At 38.1% G+C, this 22,069-nt stretch overlaps 3 protein-coding genes across 8 annotated transcripts in view; 2 read left to right on the plus strand and 1 right to left on the minus strand.

The window, feature by feature from the left end:
• Positions 1-2,209: 2,209 nt before the first annotated feature.
• Positions 2,210-4,975, plus strand: LOC129732665 (protein hook). Of its 2 annotated transcripts, none has more exons than XM_055693732.1 (4): positions 2,210-3,288; positions 3,345-3,902; positions 3,963-4,305; positions 4,419-4,975. In XM_055693732.1, the coding sequence occupies exons 1-4, from the start codon at positions 2,425-2,427 to the stop codon at positions 4,721-4,723; spliced, it is 2,070 nt and encodes a 689-aa protein (XP_055549707.1). In that variant the 5' UTR covers positions 2,210-2,424; the 3' UTR covers positions 4,724-4,975. The 2 variants fall into 2 exon arrangements, with proteins under 2 accessions (XP_055549707.1, XP_055549708.1); XM_055693733.1 differs by having other exon boundaries at positions 3,963-4,319; positions 4,419-4,557.
• A 24-nt stretch (positions 4,976-4,999) lies between these two features.
• Positions 5,000-5,904, minus strand: LOC129732666 (uncharacterized protein C1orf50 homolog). Its single transcript, XM_055693734.1, has 2 exons — positions 5,769-5,904; positions 5,000-5,708 (listed from the first exon to the last, which is right to left on the minus strand). The coding sequence occupies exon 2, from the start codon at positions 5,693-5,695 to the stop codon at positions 5,108-5,110; it is 588 nt and encodes a 195-aa protein (XP_055549709.1). The 5' UTR covers positions 5,696-5,708; positions 5,769-5,904; the 3' UTR covers positions 5,000-5,107.
• Positions 5,905-18,068: 12,164 nt separating this feature from the next.
• LOC129732667 (E3 ubiquitin-protein ligase MIB2) overlaps positions 18,069-22,069 on the plus strand; it is an 84,045-nt gene continuing 80,044 nt past the window's right edge. The window contains exons 1-2 of one of the 5 annotated variants that reach the window (XM_055693736.1): positions 18,069-18,600; positions 18,671-18,794. The gene's annotated coding sequence lies outside the window, so the exon portion shown is untranslated. Of the gene's footprint in view, positions 18,795-22,069 lie in introns of all 5 variants that reach the window. The other 4 variants (XM_055693738.1, XM_055693737.1, XM_055693739.1 and 1 more) reach the window with 4 other exon arrangements.

The raw sequence follows: 22,069 nt of genomic DNA on the forward strand, positions 1-22,069 counted from the left end.
CATATGCAAGTTTTATTGTTATTAAAAATAATTATAGAGTCATACTTGAACAGAAGATAACCTTGTTATTATTTCGATCCATCTACCAAAACATGATTAAAATAATAGAATTTAAATAAAATATGAAAAACCATATAAATACGAACTCGATGACCTAACGAAATTCAACTTAACCCTCTGATGCCCAATGCCACCTTTAGACGGGCTTCAGTCAAACCTCTATAAAGCTTCAATAAAAACTCAAAAAATGTTTATAAAGATTCATAGTGATTTTACTGAAGTCCGTCTAAAAATAACTTGGGCACTAGAGGGTTAACTCGATGAATTGAGAGTTCGAAATTGTGAGAGAAACAGCAGAAATTGGATATGCAAAAGTATTGTGTTTGCAAATTGAATCTTACAAATGAAGGATTTATTTCTAATCAATCTAGGGTCAATAAGGAGACATAAACGAACCATTTCACAAAAAGATTTAGTCAATTTTATCAAATTCTGACATTCGATCAGGTAGTACTTTTGTAGCGAGAACCGCTGATCTAGACGACCACCTTGTCATGAACAAGTGTGAGGTGATGAAAAGGTTTAAATAGTACTACGACACGCACCTTAACAGCGATGTCGAAGTGGCAGTAGATTTTGATGTAAGTGCGGAGGATGCTAGATTTCCAGCATGACCTCCACGGGGATAAAGAGGAGATTAGTCGATTAAAAAACAACAAAGCAGCTGTTGAAACATGATAGCGAAGCACAAGCTATTGAATACGAACCGGAACAACCGGCAGTGACCTAGTCGGCGAAATAAGGACGAATATTGAAAGCTCGGTACATGGAACTCCCGATCGCTGAGCGTCCCGGGTGGCGGCCGACTTCTGCTGGATCAGCTAAAACCTCGCTACTTCGACATCGTTGCACTCCAGCAGCTTTGCCGGAAACTAGAAAAGGCACGTAGGATTTTTTGTAGCAAGACACAGCACTACCAGAGCGGCGGCGGCGGTTGTGTTTATTAAGAATGAAAGGCCGGTTCTACACTATCCTCACTGTGCACAGCCTTCGAAGTACCTTTTTTCCCCGGAAGGACATCCACAAAACCACCCGGAGATCACCTGACCAATATACAGCAAACCAAATTGACCATGTTCCCATCGACGGCCTTCTCCGACATTACAAACGTACGCACCAATCGCTGATATTGACTCGGACCACTACCTAGTTGCAGTATCTTTGTCGACCGTATACCACGCGTGACAACACCGAAACACGCGGCTGAATATCAAGCAGCACCAGGATTGCCAGGCTGTGGAAGAATATGCGCAACAGTTCGAAGCGATACTACCCACGGGGGAGAGGCTTGCCGCATCGCCTCTCGAGGACGGCTGGTGCAGCCTTCCCACAGCTATCGGGGAGACCGCAACGACGACACTAGGGGTGGAAACACCGAGTGGCAGAAACGGCTGGTATGGAGCGGAGTGCGTGGTAACGGTGAATAGGAAGAACCGGACCTGGGTGATATACCTGGGCAGGTCAACGAGAGAGAACAAAGCCAATTACAATCGGGCACGGAGCGACACGATTATCAGACGAAAGAAGCGCCAGCAAGAGGATCGTAATCATGAGGAGCTGGAGCAGCTGTACCGTGCCAGTGCCGCAAGCCGACATGTGCAACGACGCATATGGGAACCTTCTCACGGATGCCAGGGAGGTTGTCAACAGCTGGAAGGCCCCATCTACAAGAAGGGCGACAAGCTAGAGTGCCGCAACTACCGCACTCATCAATGCCGCCTACAAAATAGTCTCATAAATCCTGTTCCGTCGTCTATCATTTTTAACCAGGAGGTTTGTGGGCCAAGTGAGCTTCATGGGAGCCCGTGCGACCACGGACCAAATCTTGTGGGTGTGATGTGAGGGGGTATTGAAAATTGCCAAATTCCACGTTACGGTACGTTACGTTATATACGATGTTCCCTTAATTTCCTCATTTCTACATGACATGTATATCATTTTTTGCAAAAGAGCGGTAAATATTTGCGATGGCGAAGCTTAAAGAGATTTAAAAGGCTGTTTGCACCAACGCGAACCCTCATATAAAATGTTCAAAATGCGCATGAAGACAGCGAAAACCGAAGCAAAACATATATGGGTACAATTGATCCGAAACTGACTTTTCAATTTACACGTGTATTGAAAAAAAAAAATAATGGAATTTGAGTTTGACAGATCTGCCTGAATTAGTCCAATAATAAACACAGAAGCAGGAATAATTATTGCAGTAACGAAAAAGTCTCTCACTTGCCGTATTTATGTTAAAATAATCACGACTAATAGAAAGTATAACCTACGTTGTTTTTGTGATTCATTTTCTACTATTTAATTTCACATTGCGTGTAGTACCTAGCTGCTTGCGCTGAATCGTAGCCATTTCGTAAAATGGAAAGTGATAAAATGGGAATCTACGAATCGCTGATACGGTGGCTTGGAGTGCTACAGCTCACTGCTTCGCACGAAAATGTTCAACAACTTAGTGATGGCGTAGCGCTAGCTCAGGCCTTACATCAAATCGCCCCGGAAATATTCAGCGAAGGTTGGCTCGGGAAGATTAAAGTGGATGTAGGCCACAACTGGAGACTGAAAGTGAGTAATCTGAAGAAAATCATCGACGGTGTCTACGTGTACTATCAAGATATATTGAGTTTGAACTTGTCGGAAGAATTGCGACCAGATGCGATGAAAATTGCGGAAAAGTGCGACGGTTTTGAGCTTGGACGACTGTTACAACTGATTTTGGGTTGTGCGGTTAATTGTTTGGAAAAACAGAAATATATCACGCAAATCATGGAACTGGAAGAGTCACTGCAGCGTAACATAATGGCAGCGCTGCAGGACATTGAGTACGTCTGGCAAGGTGCTTCTCCTTCCAGGAACTCTATCAACGCTTTGAGTTTGGACGTTAAAACTTTACAAGAAGATCGGGACAGTTTGGCACAGAAATGTCACGAGACAAACAAAAAAATGTTGATTCTCATTGAGGAGAAATCGGTTCTCCAGCAGGAAGTGAACAGGTTACAAACCCTTGTTCAGCGATACGAAAACCCCAATATCATCGGTGACGACGGAACCTCACTGGGACCAATACAGCTGGGTTCATCGCGTTATAACGATCTCCGCAAAATTGTGGACACCTTAAAAGACGATCTACTGCAGGCGGAAACAGCGCGTGATGATTTGAAGATGAAATCCACTATACAGGAGAAAGAAATTGTCGAACTACAGAGTAAAATTGAAGAATTACACGTAAGTTATACTCTTATGTATTTTGAGTGCTTTATTTATTTCGTTTACTTTTCTAGTCGGCTACTGCCGAGATCGCTCAACTGAAGGACGAAATAGATATATTGAAGGAAGCGAACGATAAAATGAAAATATGCGAGACCCAGCTGCACACGTATAAGAAAAAGCTGGAAGACTACAATGACCTTAAGAAACAAATCAAGATGCTAGAAGAGCGAAGCGCCGATTATTTGAAACAAAACTTGGATTACGAGGAAGAAGCGAAAAAATATTCCGGTCTAAAAGGACAGGTGGAACTGTACAAAAAAGAAATCCAGGACCTGCATACGAAGCTAGACACTGAGATGAGCAAAACGGTACGAATCGAGTTTGAGTTCAATCAGCTTCACGCTAAGCTTCAAGCTGTTCAGCGAGAAAAGGAAAATTTGTTGAGTGAGCGGGATGTATTACGCGAAACTTGCGATGAGCTCAAATGTGGCCAGGCGGCAGACGATTCTGAAAGTGGGAACACCATGTCTAAGGAACTTCAACCAAGTGATGTAAGGGATAGGATTGAACGATTGGAGAAGGAGAACAAAGCGCTGAGGGAAGGGCAAGGAGGACAAACAGCACTTGCGGTAAGTTTTATATAGCAGGATGAAATCGATGGCATTATATTACTGTAATTTTATTGGCAGCAACTGTTGGATGACGCAAACCAACGAAACGAAAAATTACGTGACCAACTAAAAACGTCCAACCAACGCATATTACTGTTGAGTCAGAATCATAGCGACGATATCAGTGCAAAAAGCGACATGGACATACAACTGAAACAGGCACTGGAACTAAACGAGCAGCGTTCATCCCAAATTGATGAAGCACAGTTACAAATGACTCAGCTGCATACGAAAATAGCTAACTTGGAAGCATCTTTGGCAGCTAAAGAGCACGAACTGCTAGCTGCCGATACACGCTACAAGAAGTGCGTAGAAAAGGCGAAGGAGGTGATTAAAACCCTGGATCCACGTGCTGTTAATGGTAAGATCCTCTAGGTTTGTATGTTTTCTGATTCTAACGCAGAATAGATCGCTTTCCAGTAGAAGGTACTTGTGTCAAAAACGATAATTCAAACTGTTTTTATTCATTTATAGAGGCTTTGTTATTGGAAAAGCCATCTCATCAAGACTCCGAAGCTACATCGTCCACTTCGACAGCAGTCAGCGGAGGTGATGCATCAACCCTGACGGCTGCATCATCGTCGACAGTACGAGCTCCAATGGGCGCCCAGGAAGAGCAGCTGATTGCAACCGCTTTCTACCGGTTGGGAATGACTTGCCAACAAGAAGCTGTCGATTCACGGCTCGCTTTGCTTAGTGGACCTGGCCAAAGTTTTCTCTCCCGACAGCGTACGCCAGCACCTAGGAAGCCTATGAATATGACATTCGGCAAGAAATAGAAGCTTATTATAAGCCACCGTTAGAAAGCAAATGGCATTCACTTGATGCGCCTTATAGTAATCATACATAAATATGATTAATTTTATAATTACATTCATTATTGCTAGTAGCTTTTACTAGCGGAATTCGCATTACGAATCGTGCATGACCACATTTATTATTCATCCGCGTGCGTTTAGTTGGTTTTACTTATATTGACCGACATTGTGTATGAACTAATTGTGTAAATATATTTCATATTTATCAGTAAACCCAAATGTCGTTTATATTTATTGTACTAGTCCGGCTGAAAAGTCTTCAGAACATCGGTGTGCCATTATGTTTGATAAAATACCAGCAGCTTTGCTATAATAACAGTTTAATGGTTAAATCACTTTGGATCTTTAGGTCTCCATCTCTTCTCCAAAGGGATTGCAAATTGACAATAAATCGTTTTGCTTCGAGCTTGTTTCTAACAATTTTTTAGCCCATATCAGATCGCTACTTACTTGTTGTAACTGTTCAATCGGAGTCCAAGTCAGATCATGTTCGAGTCGATAGCTTCCCACAAAGCTGTGCGCACAGCCATTCGGTCCCCAATCTTCCGGTGACAGCATGCTAAAATACGTTTGCCCCGAATCCCTTCGATAGAGATGGTAAATATGCCCAGGTATTTTACGGAAATTGCATGCGGCATGATGCAGATCTTGAGCGGTTCGAGTTTCCTCAAGAATTTTTTGAGCCTGTTTCTGTAGAAACTTTACTTGTTCGGCAATAACCAACAGTTTGGCGCAGGCATTATTGGTAACTTGGATGTCTGTTTCCTGGATTTGTTTGGCTAACTCTACAATATCGGTAGCCTCACGACGGCCACTTCTATACATGCTCACGATCTGGGTTCCATTTGGTTCCGGATTGCGCTCTACCAGGGTTACTTTGGACATTGCTTCCTGATACTCTTCGGCGGTCGGTGTAGTAGACATTCTTTTCATTTTGTGCCATTAACTGAAAGAATTGATTGGTTGAATTTAATCAAAGAGAAGTAATATATATCAATATTATTACCCGCAACCTCAACTAGATTGAAATCGACAAAAAAGTGTCGTCTCAAATGTAAACAAACCGAGTCAAGGTTTATTTTACCGATTTTTCAAGTGTTTGTAGGTTGAGTGGGGTTGAGTATAATAAATATTCGTACACGCACGTTCAAATCTTCTCTAACTTGAATGAAAGATACTCAATTTTGATTCCACTCAAAGTGTCAAAATTGATATAGAGATAAGTGACTTTTCACCTACGAACACTAATGAACGTGTAAAGTCATGTAAAGTTGCTTTTGTTTCCTCCAAACTGTAAATCATCGCATCTCGTTGCTACGACTTTTTATCACTTTTTACCATTTTTGGTCGATAATGTTCAGCAGCTTCCCCCGATTCATGATCACGAATGAAAAATTCATTCAGAAACGAGTTTAGAACTTATAATAAGTATTCAACTGAATATTTGTCCAGCTGCCAAAAACATAGCATAGCAAACAAAAAAGCGATTTGTAAATACTTTCCTCAACTAGGTGCACTAAAACATTCGTACGTAAAAAGGTCTATACATCGCGACATCGCGATTTACGACGCAAGTACACTTAAAATATTTTTCACGTTACAGTTATGTGAATATTTTCCACTGTCATTTTCACCCGAATTCTACATGATTTGAGTCCATCATGACCTGGTTAGATGAATTATCCTGTGACTTTTATTCAAAAGACATATGCATTTTATTTGAGTTTCACGTAGAATTTACTTACCGGTAAAGTGTAAAGCATTTGAGTATCTGATAAGGGATCATTCAAATAATACATAACGCGCTCAGGGGTGGTGGGGTATTCAGCGAAGCGGTATATTGCGTGTGGCAAATATGTAAAATAATTTACATGAGGGTATGTGGGTATTGAAAATTGCCAAATTCTGCGTTATGTAATATTTGAATGGTTCCTTACTATTATGTTTTATACAACGAATAATTTTTCTAATATTTGAGATACAGGAGATGGTTTTCAGAAATTATCAAAATATTTTACATAATATATCGGCCGGGTATGCCAATTCGTCCATTCGAAAATAAATTAAACCACTTAAAAACTGGTAAATAGAATGACATTCGCTGGCGATAGTTACCCGAAAAAAAAATAACATAAAAAAGACCTTAAAAGTTGTTGTAATTGTACATAGTTATATCATAATTTAACTACGTTTTTCATTGTAAATACATCAATTTTACATTAAAAATCATTGTCCTGAACAATAAAAAACATTGTTTTTGTCATTTTTACCATGAAAAAGGGGTGTTGTTATGTATCTTAACAACATTTTTTCAGGCATTTTTCTCATACATTTAGAAGTCACTGACAATGTTTTTCATGGTAAAAATATTGTCGGTGGTAAATGCAACAACGAAAAACGTTGTTAAAAGATGGTAATGACGAAAATTGTTTGCAAGCTTACAGTCAAAATACCATGTTTTTATGGTTACAATAAAAAACATTGTCCGTTTACTGTTCTCACCGCAAAATACATCCTAAATTTTTTCGGGTACTGTCGGCTGCATGTTCAGGTCATCCTCTGAACTGAATCTCTGTTAAACCTGTAAGCCAAAACTCGATATCGAATTATTATGGTTTTCGAAAAACTCACTTATTAACATGTCATCGAGAACTTCTGTTTCATGTTCTGGAACTGAATCAGACTTCGCCATTTTTTTTCTGGGTATTTTCGCACAGAGAATTTACGCGATACTACTTCTAGTACATTTGTTTGACGTTGTCAAGTTCACGTAGATGGTACGTGATAAAACATAGTATGCATGTGATTTTCACGTAGATGTTATGTTTGTCACATAAATCATGCAAAATGACAGAAAATGAACCTCTACAGTAACTTTCACGTAACAATAACGTGAAAAATATTTTTAGCGTACCAGAAAAAACGAAAAATCTGTACCTTTCCAGATAAATCTGTACATGTGGCAACACTGGATCTAAGTACGTGCGGTGGCGGGTTGAAGCTGACAAATTTTACAGTGCGCTTCAGTTGGATGTAATTTTGCTTTGCTTGACTACTACAAGGTATACAGCCCTAGGGTTGTATCACATCTGTTCAACTGAAGAACCAAAAACGAGACAAATTCTCTTTATTTTAAGTATCGACATATTCGGGTTATTCGCGTTGAAAGAGATTTTGAAGGCTGTTCGCACCTACGTGAAAACTCATATGTAATTGTCAAAATGTGCGTGATGACAAAAGCAAAAATATTTCCTTCCTTCTTTTTCGCATGCAAAAACCAAACAAATATCAGCAACACCGTCAACGCGAATAGCGGTGGACAGAACGCATTTTACACTCGAAATTTCATTACGCTTATATTCCATTCATTCAACAAAAGGACTGTATGAGATCTCGCCGCTTTTTCGTCGACAGAATCCTTTGTTCTCCCCGGTACTGGTATAGCGAGGGTGCCTTTTCATAATAAACGTACAGTACCACCCGCATACGTGCAACGGTTTTTATGTAGATATATTTTTAATGAATTTCATTATTGCCCAAGTTGAAAACGGAATATCTCGACTAACTACAATCATTTTTTTACATTGTACGACATCAGGCGTAAGCAGTGTTGGTACAGCGCGTCTGATATGCATTTCTAGCAATGTTAGGTATAAAAAACGGTACGAGAAAAAAATATTGTCGTTGGTCGCGAAATTCGGTTTCCAAGTCCAATTAACAGGTTAAAATACTTTCAACAGTCGTGAGGTGTACGATCCAAGAATATTTGTTAGGCAATGTTTGAATGGTTGAAAGATTTTCAGTTTAATTTGTTGTATTGACGTTGATTGTGAATTGTTACTGAATTTCCACTTTAAAGATCTCTTGAATGCGGTCCTGTCTTAACTTGATTTTGATAGATTCAAGATCACCTTTTTGCCTGGTCATTAAAGCAAAAAAAAAATTGTATTTTGGTGCATGTTCAAACTATTAGAGTGAACTTTTCGATGCACTGTAAAATCAATGTAGGATGGAACAGCAAAAAATGAATGCGAGAGCTTGGGCACCGATTTGCTGCAGAGTTTTGTTCGAAATTGCATATCTGTTCTGTGGTTGTATGAAATGATGACGTGGGACTAAACACCGGAATAAACGAGATTTTTTGTTACAAAGGTTACAGAATCCGCAGACAGAATTAATTCGTTTGTTCAGTAACTTACTTATTTTTTAGAAATATATTTAACATCACTCGAAAGAATATCATTTACACTTGACGATATTGTGATTGTTTTTTTTATACAAACAACATTTATTTGACAAGGCAAGGCGTATCGTTGTTGTTGAAAAAGCTCCAAGAATTTCTCGTATTGCATCTAAATCAGAATCAACTCTATTTCCTCAAAAATCCAATACAATAATACTTACGTAATCATAACGAATGGTTTTGTTTATTTAACCCTGATTAAATCAAGTTTATAATGTTAAACCAAATTATCAACCAATTCACCATCAACCATAAAAAAATCGTAGCAATGAACAATTACAACGAAGGTTAATTTAAAAAAAATCATTTTTGTTTTTTTGCCCGACAAGTTTCTTTTGATTTGCTAACAATTACATTCACTGTATCACGAAGACAGCTAGTATACGTAAATTATTTGTTACGTAGAAAATGAAAAAATATTATCTAACAATGTTCAAATGTAAAAAAGAGATTTTGAATAAATCTTCATTGAGCTCTAACAGCAGGCATAGAAATTGGGTCCTAAAGCTATACCAGTTTTTATATATCATTCAAAAAAGCTGCGTTTTCTGAGCAAAAGGCGACATATAAAAAAAGTGTATCGCTCTTCTTCGATTCTCAAATGAAGAGTAAAAAGGCTGCTCGACAGGTCTTAGTTGACGTTTCGCCCATGTATGGTATACGACAGAACTGTCATTTAAAGCATTTCGAGCAGCCTCCTATTATTCATTTAAAAATCGACGATAAACATTCTCAAAAAATCACGTTTTGCTCAGAAAATTGCACTCTTTTAGCTGATATATGAAAATCAGGAAATCGTTTAAAACTAAAGGACCCAATTGTTCAAGGAAAAGAGTTGTTTCAAACTTTTCGAAAGATCTTAACCTTTGAGACATCAAATTAGTCCAAGTTCATTGAAGCAATAAAAATTTGACCTGTTGGGACGGAGAAACATTGTCAATTTTTTTTTTGATATTGATACATAGAATATCACAGGAAATGGAAGGTGTCCATTCATATCGTCTGTGCTAGGAACGCTCGCATGTGATTGGTTCATAGTTTGCGTAAATTTTTCCTTAAAACTTTTTATCAATTTTTAACCGCAAAGCAATCAAATAATAATGAAAACTAGCGTGTTACAAAATTGTCCAACATTTTATCTATCCAAAAACATATTGGTTATTGTTATCCATCATGTGGTTAGGTTGTTATTATCGTTTGAAATCAGATGCAACATTTGATAGTTTTATTTCCAATTTTACAGAATGCATGTCAGTATAGAAAACAAAGACGTAGTCCAACGTCAAAAAGCAAAATTTATTTCGCTGGATGAATTGCTGGTCTTACAGCTCGGAAAAATCTAGCGAACTTTAGCTGATTTTCAGCAAACATGAATGTGTATGTACGTAACACTGGCTATTTTTAAGTACATCACACTACCCAATGCTGTTTGGTCCCAACCACTATGTGTAGATTCTATATATTCTTTTTCTATTCTATTTCTATAACGGATAGATATATTCAAATAAATATAAAATAGTAGAAGGGTGGTATCCAAGACACGACCGCATATTTAACGTAGGACTACAACAGTTTTATATTTCTTTTTGAAGCTATTTGATTTGACTAGACTGGAATATGTTCTGCTAATATAATGATTATGATCAAAGCAGTACTATGCCTAAAATTACTCGGGTGGTCATATCAAGTATCTAGGTCGTCAGCCTAAATTTATCAAGTGACACCTCAAACAACTTGTAACTAAAACTAGTTCATTGGTGGCCATTTCTACTGTTGAGGTAGTCTTTGGCCACTTAAAATGTACGATCTGTCATGAAAATAGAACCGTTCATTTTTGGCATGGTTCGAATTTGGCTACAGTAAAAATTCGGGTGTGTTGTCAAAATCGAACGGGTCTGTATTTTGATTATTTTTTTTTGCAGCACTCTAGTTTAGAATAAAAAATATTCTCTTTAACATTGATGAATACCTTTCATTCTAATACAGTCAGTTTTCTTTAATACGCGAGAAGGCAACCTTCCGTATAATGATAAATTGAGTACGATTTAGTAGAAATTAAACTTCCTTTTATATCTATTTGTCTTGTGGAATTACTGTACTAAAAATAATTTTTTAAGATGAGTGCGCGGAAAAATGTACTGCGCGGAATTATTCGCAGTCACGGTATCTTAATAAATAAATCGGGCTAGAGTGATGCACATAAGTCCCAGTAATTGATGTTTGCATAGTGTTGTTCAATTACAAGTAAGGTTATGGAAAGTAATATTTTCTTGTCGATAATATAGATATTGCAAAAAAAATTAATTGAAATATACAAATACAAATGTCGGAACTCTAATATCAAGATGAAATGAATTTAGTTTTCCTCTATACCGCCAGCGTCATATTGAATTCATTCAGCTATCAAAATATAATCATCAGCACAGCTCGTTTAACTACCTATTCAAAGATTTTTACGGAGCATTTTGGATTTCTATTGTCTTTTAAATACCCTATATTTAGTTATTTTAATAAATCTGAGAAAAACAGAGTGTAGAGTTCAAAAATAAACAACGCATTTTATATGTACAATGCACCAATTTTTTTTTATATTTTGTGGTCCCCGGCGGCGTAGTTCTTCTGCGCTGATAGAAGACGAGTGGCCAGCGCTCTAATCATACATTGCTCGGGACAGTATTGTTGTCTGTGTCAGCATGTTTTCCTTCAAGATATCAGTTTCAATAACATTCTAACAGCAGATCGTTAGAATGTCCGACAGAAGAGGTTGTTACGAACTTCTGCGAAAAAGCTTCACCTTCAAGACATCAAAATAGTTTAGGCTCAAGGAAGCAAACATTAGTTGACCTATTGAAACGGGGAGATTCTGTCAGTTTTTTGCCACTGCTATACAGTATATCACAGCAGGCAGTTGGTGTCTACTCATGAAGTCTGTGCCAGGCGTGCTCGCATGTGATTGGTACATTGTTCGGGAAAATTCGACCTTGAAACTTTTATGAAATTTTCACTGTTTAAAAATGAAATGATAATGATAACTGAAGAATCACAAATTTGTCCATCATTTTATCAATCCAACGACATATTGATTATTGTGATCCATCAAGTGGTTACATCAGTATTAACATTTGAAATCTTTCATTCCGACGTTACATCTTGGTTTTAGTGCAGAATGTATCTCGATATAGTGCGGTTAGACGTAGTCCTACGTCAAAAAAGGTTGTATTCTATTGCTTGAAGATCGACCTATTCAAATTGCACAGAAGGCATGCCGTTTTAACGATAAGATCTACTATATTCATTTTATTTCGAAACCGCACGAGTGCCACACCTCGTGCAGAACCTGGTACTTTGTGCGAAGATTTCCGATTATTCTCTCAATGTGGATTCTCAACGATGTTACCTGTTTATCAGCCTGTAGTTCGAAGACACTGAACTGTTTTTCGTTGCGCAAAAATGCTGCGATATTAAGTACCGCTTGTCTCTGACTCACTAAATCCCCTATATTGAAACCTTTGTCAGGCAGGACCACGTCATTCGGTTCAATACAGTTTAAAAAGCCGCTTTGCTTCAAAATTCTCTATCGGATAAACGCCCGGGAAAACCTTCTGAGGAAAATAAATATTGCCGTCCGGGTAGGCACTAATTAAAAATTTGACTGTCTCTCCTTTTCTGTATTTGCTGAAATGCGCTGCCGCCGCTTTTAGGTTGCCTGGGGTTTCACACTTAACCCCAAAACAGTCAACGATGAAAACCCGCACTTCTCTGTAGGTGACTTTGAACTTTTCAGGCGTATGACGGGCCAAGTTGCTCACCGGAGTGGGCTCGATAGCACATTTAAAGCAAACATATAATTCTGTGATAACGTATGAGGTAAAAAATCCGAACAAACTTTCAATTCCAATTTAAAACCTTGCGCAACTTATTTTTCTATACTTGTTTGTTTATTCTAGTAATGTAACTCATTTACAAACCTCATAGGAAAAACTCAGCTCCACATCGCGCTGATTTCCTGATACTCTGGGGTACTTGCTATATAGCTTCCTGAATTCCGGATGTTTCAATTGTTTTGAGCTCTTTCTTGATTTTCTCTCAAACAATCGACGTTTTTTGCTCTGTAACCTTTATGGTAGACCATTCGCTTCAAATTTGCTCGGAAAATTTCAATAGACTGCAGCAGTGCCACATTTTGAGGATTGTTTTCTTTCGGAACAAATCCGATATTGCCTTGCCGCAAATCCGCTAGAGTTGCATTAGCATAGTTTGACAATGCAAGGTCTGGCCAAAACACTACTTTGTCATTTTTATAGTGCTTATATTTATAGTTTTAAACCCATTTTATGCAGATACTAGTTCATCGTTTTTTAATCAATCGGATATTTATTGCCCAGCTCACGATATGATTACGCCGACCGACCAGGCGTTTCCATCCTTAATTTCGCTCGAACTTTGCTCTCTTGCAAAGTGCATTTTCGTCCGGTACCAGATTTTTTTTGAAGGTATTTCCATTCTCGAAGAGTTTTTCAATAATGTATATAAATGTTTTTTTTTTCTATATCCAAGATCTTATGAATAGTGGAACACTTCACTTATAGATTTTTCTTCATTTCGCTCACAAAAATTGCAAACTAATTTACGACGATCTTCTTTCGACCACGCCTTTTTCCCAACTAAGCGTCACTTGACCGAATCGACTAGTCGTGTTACCAGTTATATAAAAGTGGATCTTCATTTTGTGGAAAAGGATTTTTCGATTTGTGCAGCACCTTGAAATCGTAGACCAATTTAAAAGTTGTTCGGATTGTTTTCCTCACACGTTATAAGGCTTACAACGTCCGATTGAAATACTTGTATATCGTATGACTATAATGATAAGTTATAAGCCATTGACCTGAAGGGTGTATTGAGTCGGAGCTTAGTCAGAGTCATGACGAACAATTGGTCTGTAGTGAGACTACAGTGTGGTTCATCTAAATGGGACTTAACATATTCAAACTGTTTGCTAATCACAGCTAGGCTTCCAATACCTGTATAATAGCTGCATTTAGAATCTTTATTGAGAAATAAAATACCTTGCCGGTTCATTTCCACTCGGTTTCGTAGCTCGTAGTTCTCTGCCTGCAGCCGCAGCATCTCGCTATTGTATTGTTGAAATGATGAATTGTCACTTTCAAATGAATCTGTTAAAAAGAGAAGTTATTAGATTACCAGAAGCGATATTTTTACCTTTCTCTCAGAAAGGTATAGCAATCACTGCCAAACCAAAGATATAAGAGTGGTCCAACCGATTCGCACGATTCTTGTTATAGTTGAAAGTTTATTTTCTTCTCCTAACCAGACATCAAAGGAAAGGGAAGAGACAAATCGAACGGGTCATATCGCTAGGATTAATTCGGGTTCTTATACTTGTATTTTCAAATTTATGATAAAAACTAATAATACATAATATACGAATGTTCTCTAATGTCACATGTCATTTTGGGTCATGAAACGATAGCGTCTTTCCATAGGCCTGGATTCAGGTGAATTACATTCCCGCGTAATCAATAACCATAAACGGATGATAATCCATATGGTTTAACGATACCCCATACAGTTGGGACTATAACCCGAACTAGTTGTTAGGCACGTTTTATGGTTATTGATTATGCGGGTTGCAATGTGCATGGGTTATGGATGATAGTGGAGTGATCACGCAGTTGTTAACTGTTAAGCTATACCAGTTTTTATACCATCTGAAAGAGCTGCGTTTTCTAAGCAAAACGTAATCTTCCGAAAAAAAAATTTATCGTTGTTTTTCGGTTTTTAAAATACGAATTAAAACTGCTCGATGTCTGCTCGAAATGTCTACAATGACAGATTTTAGATTTAAAGCGATCGGAGAACAACGACATAAAATTTAAAAAATATCACATTTTGTTCGGAAAATTACACTCTTCTGGCTGATATATGAAAATCAAAAATCCGTAAAAAGCTAAATAACCCAATTTTTGATAGTAAACTTTTTAGTAATGCTTGTAAATGTTCCTGCCTTGAAACTACTCAAATCTCCTTTGCACGGTAAAAGTCGAAAACCCATTAATGGATAATTTTGTATCCATCCATATGCGGCTGTCAAAAAAATGGGTGAATTCCAAAATGTGAAAGGGTAGAATTGCACGCATTAGAAAGACATATTCTTAGAAAAAAATGGGTCATTTTTTACCCATTTTTGTTTGCTCTGTCGATTTTCTCGCACGCGTTATTTACTTCTACGATCTGTTTTGTCAATAATTGCCATGGAAGAACTCAAAAAGAGACTCGATGGTGCGTCGTTTGAGAAGTTCCAAGGTAAACAGTATGTAATACCAAGTATTGAATTTTACAATTTGAGAGTTTCTTATATTAGGTCTAGAATGTCCACTATCTGGGTGCAATACCTTTGTTACAGAGAATTGAGATTCTGACAATTGATGATAGTAGATAAAATACTCCTTTTTCGTGAATAAGAGTCATTTTTATACATTTGCAAATAATTAAAAATAATTGATTCCACTTTCACTTCTATTCACTTTTTTTAATAATAATCACAAAATTTCCATTTTTGCATGGATGCAGATTTTATTTAATTTTCACCCATTTTCTTGAGAAAATTGATTTTTCTAAATGAGTGAAATTGTACCCACTTTTGGACGTTTGATCGGTATACCCGTTTCCCCGGGTAGGCTCACTTTTTAGCGAAACGGTTGAAAAAGTATCCATTAATGGTTTTTTTCTTACCGTGTAAGCACTGCAAATCAAACTTTGGTAATAAAATAAATACTCTATCTGTTATAGGTATTTCATATTAGTTTGCGATTCGAAGTTTTTTATTTCCTAATTTCGTCTTTAAATTTTTACACTAATTGTTTAAATTTTGTGCGTTTGGTCTACGTAGATTATTGTTGAAGCTGAAGCAAGCCTTGAGTTTTAGCAATTATTATTACATGACAGAAATACAGTTATTCATATTCTAACCACTACCAAAGACAGACGTCTTAACTAACCCTCCAATAGGTTATGGGCCCAGTCAATGCTAGAAAACGACTACGAGTTCAAATAGCACTTCAAGTTCCAACGGAGTTTCCGGATCATCCAACATTCCAGCCATTGAACGTTTGAGAGGACGTGAAAACTGGTCGTCATGGAAGTTTGCTGCGAAAACTTTTCTTCAGCTGGAAGGCCTCTGGGATGCCATCAAGCCGAAGATAAAAGACTACGATGAGACGTACGCTCCCGTCGTTCGGTATAGTTCGCTGCGGTACCTTTTCGCCCTGGCAATCAAACACGACCTTATGATTGACCAGATGGATGCAGTGACGGCTTTTCTACAAGGCGATCTCGATGAAGAGATTTACATGGAGCAGCTTCCATGTTTCACGGACAATAATCAAAAAACGATGGTGTGCAAACTGAACAAGGCATTGTACGGCTTGAAGCAGTCAAGCCGAGTTTGGAACCAAAAACTCGATGCGGCTCTTCGACGTTTTGGCCTGAAACCAACACAGTACGATCCATGTGTATATATTGGTAACAAAGGAGGCAAAATGATGATTGTTGCAATATACGTCGACGATCTGATGATCTTCTGCAACGATCCAGCATGGAAGTACAAACTAAAGCAACATCTCTCTAGCTGCTTCCGGATGAAGGATCTTGGACAAGCGCAACACTGCCTTGGAATCCGAATCAGAAGAGCCAATGATTCCATCAGCTTGGATCAGGAAGCCTACACAGAGTCGATTCTGAAACGGTTCAACATGGAACGATGCAAACCAGTAAAGGTGCCGATGAACAGCAGTGAGAAGCTTACAAAAGAAGCGAGCCCGAAAGATAACAATGAATCCACTGCTATGAAGGACGTTCCCTATCAGGAAGCAGTCGGGTGTCTCATGTATTTGGCGCAGAGCACTCGACCGGATATTCTATTTGCAGTGAACACTCTTAGCCGGTTCAACAACAATCCCGGGGTCAAACATTGGAACGCAGTGAAGCATGTTCTGCGTTACCTACGTGGAACTTCCGGTATGAAGCTGATCTATAGAAAGGATGCAGATTCTAGCGTGGTCGGTTATTGCGATGCTGACTGGGGAGCGGATCCAGATGAAAGGAAGTCCACAAGTGGCAACATCTTCATGGCACAGGGTGGTGCAATCTCGTGGATGTGCAAGAAGCAATCAACAGTGGCGCTCTCAACGTGTGAAGCCGAATACATGTCCGTTTCGACTGCCGTGCAGGAGGCATCTTGGTGGCGTGGTCTGTCAGCACTTTTCAATAAAAACAACGATGAACCGATTGAGATCCGATGCGACAACCAAAGCTGCATTGCGATCGCGAAAAATGGTGGTTATAACCCGCGCACGAAGCACATTGACATACGCCACCATTTCATAAAAGACGCTCTTCGCCGTGGTGTGGTAAACCTGACGTACATTAGCACAGAGGAGCAAATTGCGGATGGTCTCACCAAACCACTGCAACGAATAAAGTTTGAAGAAAGTTGCAAGTTGATGGGACTCTCTGCGGCTTGAGGAGGAGTGTTGAAGCTGAAGCAAGCCTTGAGTTTTAGCAATTATTATTACATGACAGAAATACAGTTATTCATATTCTAACCACTACCAAAGACAGACGTCTTAACTAACCCTCCAATAATTATGAGTAGCTTATCGTGTATATATAAGCTGCCCCTATTTACCGTGTATACGAAGCCCTAAGTAACTCATGGATTTGGATAAATTCTTCCGATCGTGTATACTTTGTTTGTAATAAAAATATACTTGAATAATTGTCAAAAAGCAGGATTTCGAATGATTTTCTTGAAAATTTCCTTTTATATAAAAACTAGAAGTATAAAAAAACCGTGAGATATTTTATATTTGGCTGCGCAACCAATTCGGCAATCACAACAACCATAAATGATTTAAAATAAATAATGAGCTTAGGACCTTTTCACCGATACATGATTCCTTCTGTCCCCTGTTGCGGATGAGTATGTGTGCGTGTCCGATTTTTTACTACGCGAGGCACCGACGATGGCGACGACGGCAAATTCGCAGCAGAGTGGTTGTGCACAGTGGATTGCAAGACGACGTCGGCTCTAGGCTTCTTGTTCGCGATTCTTTTCAAGCTGATTGCTGCAGTGAAAAATTTGCCTTTCTGTGTGTTTTTTATAATGTTTGCTGCTAAATCATGAATAAAAGTTTTCTGTGAGCTACAAGTTGATGTTTTCCGACAAATTTTATCCGTTTTCAGGGAGAAAAAGATGAAAAATCAGTTTTCTATTATCTGTCGTCCATAGCTGCGAACTGCGCGAAGTTGGATGGTGACACATACAACATAAATAGTGGCCTGACAAAAAGAGTAGTATTCAAGAAGAAGCATGAAAAGTAAAGTTCAAAAAAATCAAATGGAAATATGAATTTGTTGCTAAATAAGGAAGAAATTGAATAATCAAGTGGCTACTAGTGATTTAACAGTTTGGTTCCGGCCTGGTTATTTGGGAGTACAGTAATAACTGCGTAGCACACTGAAAAGTGAGTTTCCGAAAACAAAATATATCTGAGCTCGAAGCGATTAAGTTTGAGTGAGTATTATCAAATAATACGTAAAACAGCACAAAGAATAAAATTTTGAAGTTGTGGAAACCACCGCAGTGACCGCAGTTGCGCTAAAAATAAGGAATGTAAATACAACCCAGTTTTTAGAGGACAGTTGAACAGAGACAGACGACGATCAACCAAGGCGCGGGACGAGTTTGAGTTGTTTCGGCAAATTATGGTAAGTAGCATTGTCTGGGAAGTATGTGGTATTTATCAAGGGGGTCGAATATTTTGATCTTCCTCGTGTGACGTGACTGCGAAGGATGCGAATCGAATACGAGTCCCAACGAAGAACCTATCTCTATGGCTACCTGTTTGCGTGTTATTTTCTTTTTATTGAATCGTATCTGGCAAATAGGGCTGGTGTTACCGGTTATCCCGGAAAGAAATACCTGTATTAGAGATGAGTTTATTTTGCTCTCTCGTAAGTCCGAGGATTTGATGCTGTAAACAGATTTAGTTTTTGAGAAAGTGGTACCTATACATATGTCAGTTAAAAAAAAAAACAGTTCTTGATTTTAATTGGCAATAAGGTTTTGAAGGTCTGAAAGAGCAGTGATAAGCCCACTCCTATTTTTCTGACGTATGCGTATTACGTAGAAACTGATTGAAAATTTGACATTCAAGAATTCATAACAGATTTTCTTCTTTGATCCTTCCGTGAGCTAATATTGCCGGTTGATTGATCAATGACCCTCAACGTACTTCAGAATTAGTGAGACCAAGGTTTAAACACCGAAACTTAGACCATTTTAATTCAATTAAAACTAGAGTTAGCCAAACGATAGTTAAATCCCTAACGAGCTAATTTAAGGTCCGGAAAGATTTGTTCAGTTGTGATAAGAGTAATCGACAATTATAACATCATCAATTATATAATATTCTCGCATATCAGTTTTTCAGTTTTAAAATTTCGTTCCAATATCCAAGTGACGTTGCATTATTTGCAGTTAGTGTAAAAATATACACGGCTTTGTTTACGTCACAAATTATCGGAAGCGACTGGCAGCAGCAGCAAATAAAAAAAGCAATTCTCCAACTGAACCAACTGTAACTGTTCGCAGCTTCACTTAGTAGTCGTAGTAATCGGTTCGGCCCGGATCGGATAGAATGCAACACTAGCGCTCCGATTGTAGCGTCGAATGTGGTTGAGTGGCAGAGTTTGAACGAGTGCCTGGCTGTGCTCACGCAACGACCACAGCGGGTAGGAAAAAGAGCAAGAGATAAATGCTGTTCCGATGACTCAACGTTTGCTTCATCCGTCCGTCTCTCGTCTCAGTGCTTGATGAGTGCTCTGAAAGCGATAATTTTATATATTGCTAATCTATTGTTTTGAGAAGGATGAGGATTTGGAGAGTGAACAGCTTTTTTTAATTTTAGTTAATTTAGCTTTCTTTCTTGTGAGCTAAAGGTACTAAATTATTTTTAACTTACGCTTTATTTTACTTTATTTTTCGGATATGCTCTGTAGATTGTTGCATTATGACGAGACTTGACCGTTTATGGAATTGGTTTGCTTATATCTAAGGGCCCATTTTCAAAATTGCTTCGTCTAGTGACGTACAAACTTTTGTTTCGTTCGTTATGTGTACCGTTATGTGTTTATTTAGGAATAAATAGCCAATTTGAATTCAAGTCACTTTTGTCCGTATTAACTTTTTGTCTTTCTCCTAGAAAGGTATAGCAATCACTTGCAAAACCGAAAGTATAGAAGTGCTCCAAAGGGCCGAATGGCATATATCACTCGACTCAGCTCGACGAGCTGAGCATTTTCTGCATGTGTGTGTGTATGTGCAGATTTTTATTCTCTCTCACTTTTCTCAGATATGGCTGGACCGATTTTCATGAAATTAATTGCAAATGAAAGGTCTTGTTGTCCCATAAGACTCTATTAAATTTTATTGTAATCGGATTTTTAGTTTAGATGTTATGTGTCAAAATGTGAAAATCACGAAACATCATTATCTCGAAAACTACACAACCGATTTGAACAAAATTGATTTCAAATGAACGGGCTACCTGAAAAACCCTCAACTTTTGAATTTCATAAAGATTGAACTTGTGGTTCAAAAGTTATGAAAACAAACGTGTTCTGAAGACTGTTTATTCTCACTCATGTTTCTCAGAGATGGCTGGACCGATTTTCATAAAATCAGTTTCAAATGGAAGGTCTAAGTGCCCCATAAGACCCTATTGATTTGTTTTGCAATCGGACTGTTACTTTGCCTGTAATGTTTAAAAATGTGAAATCAGGCTATGAAAAAGAACATATTCCGAAGACTACTTGGACTCACTCACTTTTCTCAAAGATGGTTGACCCGATTTCCACAAAATTAGTGTCAAATGAAATGTATAGCTGCCTCATAACACCCTATAGAATTTTACTGTAAGCGGACTGTAACTTCGTCTGTAATGTATCGAAATGTGAAAATCACGAAACTTCATTATCTCAGAAACTACACAACCGATTTGAACAATATTGATATAAAATGAACGAGCTGGTTAAAAGGTAACTAATGAATTATGATTGAACACGTGGTTTCAAAGTTTGGCTGCCCTATACGTTCCCATTTCATTTAATTAAAATCGAACTTAAGCAACCGTTATGTATTAAATTGCTAATAAAACATTATCTCAAAGATTACATGACTTATTTGAACATAACTAGTGTCATACGAACGAGTCATCTCTCGAACTTACAAATAACAAACTACATAACAATTTGATATGTGGCTCAAAAGTTATGGAAAAAACAGAAATTCAAAGACTATTTAAAACTATACCTGCTTTGATCGATATATGTGGCCTCAACATAATTTAAATGTGGTATCGTACTATTTGAACGTTCCAATTTAATTGATTCCTTGCGATGTGTTAAAAGTCTGCAAATGCACGACGAATCGGCCATAGGATAAGATCAAAGTCAAATAACAAATCGTTCGAAATGATTGGGTTCATCGAAATGACAATATCCTCGACTTTTGGTTTCTGTACATCGCCTTAAGTCTGAATATATTCATATTGGGTGGTATTCGGTCATTTTTAGCAGATTTTCTGGCATCAATCTGACACCGGAAATACCCATATTGGGAGGTATTTAGTTATTTTGGTTGTTTTCCAGAAACTAAAAGTGGTCGTCTTTAAATTCAAAATGGGGTCCAGGGTCAATGTTGGGTTTCTATGCATCATCTCGATTACAGAAATATTCATCTTGAGTAGTATTCGGTCATTTTCGACTGTTTCCTAAAAGTTACCATTTAGCAATTCAAAATGGTGCCTGAGGTCAATTGTTAGCTCATTGCATCATTCTATTTCCAGATATACTCATTAGGGTGGGACAAAAAAAATTTATTAGCTCCCATGCACTTTTCGTGTTCCTTATGGGTCCTGTAACAACTGTGTAACTTTTCAGATCGATCGGTGGAACCCCTGATTTGCGCCCGATTTTTAAAG

The sequence above is a fragment of the Wyeomyia smithii genome, chromosome 3, assembly GCF_029784165.1.
Source record: "Wyeomyia smithii strain HCP4-BCI-WySm-NY-G18 chromosome 3, ASM2978416v1, whole genome shotgun sequence".
NCBI lineage: Eukaryota > Metazoa > Arthropoda > Insecta > Diptera > Culicidae > Wyeomyia > Wyeomyia smithii.